We start from the raw sequence: 5877 nt of genomic DNA, 5'->3' as shown, positions 1-5877 counted from the left end.
AATATAATTAAAACTTAGCATTACTTTTCTAACGTATAAGACTAATGACATTTTTTTTTTTGCACATTAATGATATTCTTTTACTTTTTTGGGTACAAAACTAGATGTGCGACTGTCACTTCTAACCTTTTAGTAATTCTGAAGATCTTGATTTTACAGGATCTTACGCAATTAAACCAACATATTGTTGGTTAGTAGACCTCTACTGATGAATTAAAAACAACGAAATAGTCAATTAGAAAAATTTGTGCAAACATAATTTTTATACAATATCATTATATCACTTGTCGTTCAATTTTAATTTTCATTGATTCCACAAAAAAATAATTGAAATAAATGATAAATGATATAATTTTAGAATCATAGTCATTAAATAAATAAATAAATAGAATGAGATAGGGGTAAATTTTTTGCTTAATTTTTTTTGGTTTTCTACGTGTATCTTCGCAGGGGAAGCAATCTTGTCCGAGCCAAGAACATTCACATCTACCATAGGGCTAACTCTCATAGCGAACATACTCGAAACCGAAACCTTACTTAAGAGGAATCAAACATGTACAACTTGAACTAAACGTCTCTTCGTAATAATTGCTTAATTGACATAAATATGATTAATTCCTTACGATTCCTCTTCTTCCTTCTGATAGAGACCCTTATCCTAATCATAATCTTAATTTCAATTCCCAAAACGCCGAAAAAACGACGTCGTATCAATGTGGTGGAGATCAGCATCATTTATCATGGACCGGCAACAGAACCGGATTCAAAACGACGCCGTATCAATGGAAAACGACGACGAAAACCCTAACAGCACCAATATCTCCGCTTACTATCAAACCAGGGCGGCGCACAACGCCGTCGTCACCACCGATTGGCTCGCGCAATCTCAGGCTGCTGCTGCCGCCGCCGCCGTTGCTCAAACAAGTGACGGTGAAATTGAAGGTGGAAAACTCGACGTGGTGTTGAATTCTGATAAAGCGTTGAGTGTGATTGATGTGTTTGATGGTTGGCGGAAACAGCCTCATTTGGCGGAGGCTGTTGCTGCTATTCGCGCATTGGCTTCTATTATTAGGTCAAGCAATGCTACAACTATGATGGAGCTTGAAATTGAGCTAAAAAAAGCTTCTGATTCTCTCAAAGTAAATTTACTCATTCTGTTTCCAATGTCTTTAAATTGTTTTGATTCATTCATTTATAATTTGTGAATTTGGATCAGTGTTTTAAATTGCGGTGGCGATTATATTAACAACAAAGCGTTTATCATGTTAGGTGAAGTCGGCTACATGCATTGAACGACGCTATAGTACTTAATTATTATTCAATATGTTGCATTTACTGCAATTGCGGAAAATACATTAGCCGCAATTGTAGTCTGATGTCGTTGTGGAGACTGATGGAATTGCGATGTTATGGCCGGAGTGCAATTTAAATTTAAAACATTGTGGTCGATCAATTTTGTCCTTGGCGAAGGTGGTCATAGAGACCAAATTGAGTTTTTATGATGTCAATCTCAGGGACTAAATTGATATTTTTATTAGGTTTCTTTGATATGATGATACTTTTTATGTAGTTCTTGGTTATGAACATTCCTAGGCATACTTGGGATCGGTAGAAGATTTAAAAAATGTTGTGACTTACTTGGGAGTGTTAACTTGTTCAGGTTTGATAGAAGATTAAGAAATGCAAATGGTTATATTCCTGTGTATCACTTGTGAATGAAGGAGTAAATTTGATTATACCTTCTTAATAGGACTGTGATTCTCAGGAATCACATGATTCACATCCTAGTTATGTGATTCTTATGCATCATATTTTATGAATGTGCTCAAATTCATGCATACATACTTCTTGCTTATATTTATCGTGATAATTTTATGATTTTTCTTGTATTTGTATTGGGTCATATCCATGTCCCATATCTGAGTTTCTGTGCTTCGTTGTTTTCAACTAACTTTGAATCAAGAACCAACGTGGTTTGCATTGCATTACAGTCGTGGGATGCAACCTCTATCTCCTTGACAGCAGGGTGTGACCTGTTTTTGCGATATGTAACAAGAACTTCTGCTTTAGAATATGAAGATTTTAACTCAGCTAAATCTCGCTTAATTGAACGTGCCGAGAAGTTTGGGGAAATCTCATACAAGGTATCAAACATTCCAACCTCATTCCTTACTACAATATCATTCATTTGAATTATATACTCTAGTGTAGTGCCCAATTTTATTTATTTGTTTTGCAGGCTCGGAAAATTATTGCAATGTTGAGTCAAGAATTTATATTTGATGGCTGCACTATTTTGGTTCATGGTTTTTCTAGAGTTGTCTTGGAAATACTAAAACTAGCAGCACAAAATAAGAAACTGTTTCGGGTCTTCTGCACAGGTTTTTCACCTTCCTTCTCTAATTATATATAGTATATATTATAAACATTTCACAAATGCAACCCAATGCTCACGTTCAGATTTTGTTCCAAATCACCAAGGCATGGTGGTCTGATTGACAAAGAGCTCAGTTACCTTTGAAGTAAGGTTTTGGGTTCGAGTCTTGTGACTATTTTTTTTTTGCATTGAGCAAGCTCTGTACGTTAAAAGGGTCTTCCCTTCTTGATTCAAATTAGTCAGAATCCAAAGCGATTTTTGGATACTGAGTGTCTCAGACAAAATGATTTTGTTCTCAATCAAACGTGAAGGTTCTTGTCATTTTGTGACTTTAATTTTATGGGAATTGAACTTTCCACGATAAATATAATAACTGTATTATTTCGAACATTCTCTTAGAAGCTTTAGGGAGATCAGTTGCAATTGTTATTCTTAATTCATTGACCTCTTTATTTGTCAGCCCAATATCGTTGATCACTCGATTGAACCACATGGTTGTAGGATTAAGTTTGGTTGTTGATAATGCTCGTGAAGTTTGGTTTCAATTTTTGGTCACCATAGTTTCCATTTATGATCCCATTTAAAGCTTTTATGAAGTCTGTGTCTATGGCATGTTCATTGTTAGCAATTTGTGATCTGAACTTCGAAGTTTTGGTCCATAAAATTTGCAGAGGGAAGACCAGATCGAACAGGATTACGGCTCTCCAATGAGCTGGCCAAGCTTGATGTTCCTGTGAAACTTCTGATAGACTCTGCAGTGGCATATTCTATGGACGAGGTGAATATGGTTTTTGTTGGTGCAGATGGAGTTGTTGAAAGTGGGGGTATAATTAACATGATGGGCACATACCAAATTGCATTGGTTGCACACAGTATGAATAAACCAGTTTATGTGGCTGCTGAAAGCTACAAGGTAAAATATTTCCAACTTAGAGAAATTATTATCTTGGTATCTCTAGCTTTATTTTAGCTTGCAACATCCCTTTTCACCAATCATTGATATCTACTTACATTTTAACATGTGTATTTTTATTTTAATAATTAGAGCGAAATCTCAATAAATGTTGATTTGTCGAAATATCATTGCATTAAAGATGAATATGGAAAAGTAGTGGTGAATGGCAAAGATACTAAGAAAAAATGAAAATAACTACTTTCACAAGCTTTTCATTGATGTCAATCATTCTTTGCATTCTAGTAGCTAAACACTAAAGAGGATGTGGAATTCAGGAGTAGGAGGTGATGTATGATGGGGTCAATGACGACCATGATTATGAAAGATTTAAACATCAATGCTTTATCAATAAACAAGATTTACGGTAGAGCATTATGACGTTATTCGATTTATGTAGCTAATTTTGTACTGAGACTAAGACTTGATTGTTGTTGTTGTCAAAATATCATCGGATGTTAGTGTACAACTCCTTTGTATGATTATATGATTGCATGTCTTTGTTTTGAACTGCAGTTTGCTCGTCTTTACCCTCTTGACCAAAAGGATTTGGCCCCGGCATTGCGCCCCATTGATTTCGGTGTGCCGATTCCATCCAAGGTTGAGGTTGAAAGGTCTGCCAGAGATTACACTCCTCCTCAATATCTCACTCTGCTTTTCACTGATTTAGGTGTTCTTACTCCATCTGTGGTTAGTGATGAACTCATCCAACTATACTTATAGTCTTCCATGTATACTTTTTATATATTCTTTGGCAAAATATTGGCCTCAACTTAAGATCATTTATGTCTCATGATTATTATTTTTTTGTAGAATCACTTGCATCTTTTCAATTAACTACTGATATTTTGTATAAAAATGTTATTTTGACAAATAATATTTGACAATTTTTTATTTGCTCTTTGATTTTTAGATGAGTTTTTTAGGATGCATGTAAAGATAAAAATATTTATAAAGTGGGAAATGGTGATAGTTTAATTTCATGTATGAGAAGTTGTAGAAATCTAATTGTTATTGTTTATTATCATGCATTACATATCTATATGCCACACATAAGTACTTAATTATTGATTTAATTTGTTGTATTTTTTTGGGTACATAGTCTTTAAGCAGATACTTGGAAATTACCTTTTTAGGAGAGATTACATAAATATTTGTACATTTCCATGGGTTTTTATATTTAGTTATTGCTATATTTAATTATTTTCTGACTTTCTTATTCTAAATTCTCATAATCCTAGAATTATGAAGGCATTCTCTATTTAATGATAAAATCAGTTTATATGAAATCTAGCTCAATTTCATTGGCTTGGGAAACTTGACTAATAATTATGTTCATTGTGTATTTTCTCTTTCCAAAAAATTATTTTCAGTGCAACAATCCATATATTTAAACATGATTAGTGTCCATTCCACACTTTTCTAACATTTGAATAATTTCATCTCAAATTTAATTTATTTGGTTCATAAATCAAGTTTATCGAACTACTCAAAATTACAATCAAATATCAAGTTGATTCATTTTATTATTATCCCAAAATAAAATTGGTTCATAAATATCAAATTTAATTTCTTCAAACAAAGGTTTTCTTATGTCTCTAAAATCATTTCTCAACATTGTTCAGTTTCTTGTTTTTTTGTTGTTGAAAATAAGCTAGTTGCTTTATGAATGAATTTAACTAGTTGATTTTTGGACTAAAACTTGACCAATGTAATAACTAATAAGTACTAATGTTACCTAACTCAAGAAGTTTGAGAATCAAAATTGCCATAAAAAATAAGGGACAAACTTTTACATAAACAAAAGTTGTGAACAAAAATGCAATTAAGTCATTTTTTGTCTAGAAGTTAATGATCCTTTTTCCAACTTTGAGTGCATTAACTCCATTGGCATTAACTCCTTTATGCTTTACTAAAAAATATTGATTATTTTTCATAAGAGCACTCACAATGTTAACAAAAAAAAAAAACCTTTCTTATATTCTTCGTTTAAGTTCACCACTAGAGAGAAGTTGTTTTTGTTCTTATTTCGCAACTGTAAGTTAAAGAAGCAACGTTCTTAAAGTTGTGAGTCAACATTAAAAAATAGAAAAAAGAGAGAAAAACATAAATGTGAATATATTTATGGGTCCAGATAAGAACGAAATAGAGTTGTACCATTGAAGGTGATTTTAATTTGAATGGCTTAAGTTTTTGAAAAGTTTAAACAAATATAAAAAAAATAGTGAGACCCATTTAAGAACGAAAAAGAGTTGCATAATTGTAAATGCTCTAATTAGTACTCAACATTAAGTACATTTTTTATACACTAGTAGGACCCAACATTAAGTACATTTTTATATTTAGGGAGAAAGATGTTACTTTTTTTCAACTCTATGTTAATGTTTAGCTTAGTCATTTTGTGATTACCATTTAATTAGCTCATTAATTCAGATTATATATATAAAATTACATAATAAATGAAACAAAACATAAGAGATGATATAAGTATTTCACTAGATTATACATATGATAATGGACTAAGTTGTAGTGCAATAAGTGATATAGC

General features: G+C 32.3%; 1 protein-coding gene across 1 annotated transcript; it reads left to right on the top strand.

Annotated features, from left to right (window-relative positions):
- Positions 714-4164, top strand: LOC109328851 (translation initiation factor eIF-2B subunit alpha-like). The gene is made up of 5 exons (XM_019562466.1): positions 714-1139; positions 1992-2144; positions 2240-2381; positions 3049-3290; positions 3846-4164. Exons 1-5 carry the CDS (start codon positions 714-716, stop codon positions 4050-4052), a joined length of 1170 nt encoding a protein of 389 aa, XP_019418011.1. The 3' UTR covers positions 4053-4164.

This window comes from Lupinus angustifolius, chromosome LG16, assembly GCF_001865875.1.
Source record: "Lupinus angustifolius cultivar Tanjil chromosome LG16, LupAngTanjil_v1.0, whole genome shotgun sequence".
NCBI classification, from domain to species: Eukaryota; Viridiplantae; Streptophyta; class Magnoliopsida; order Fabales; family Fabaceae; genus Lupinus; species Lupinus angustifolius.
The sequence above is the reverse complement of the archived record's forward strand: the minus strand, read 5'-3'. Positions and strand labels throughout refer to the sequence as shown.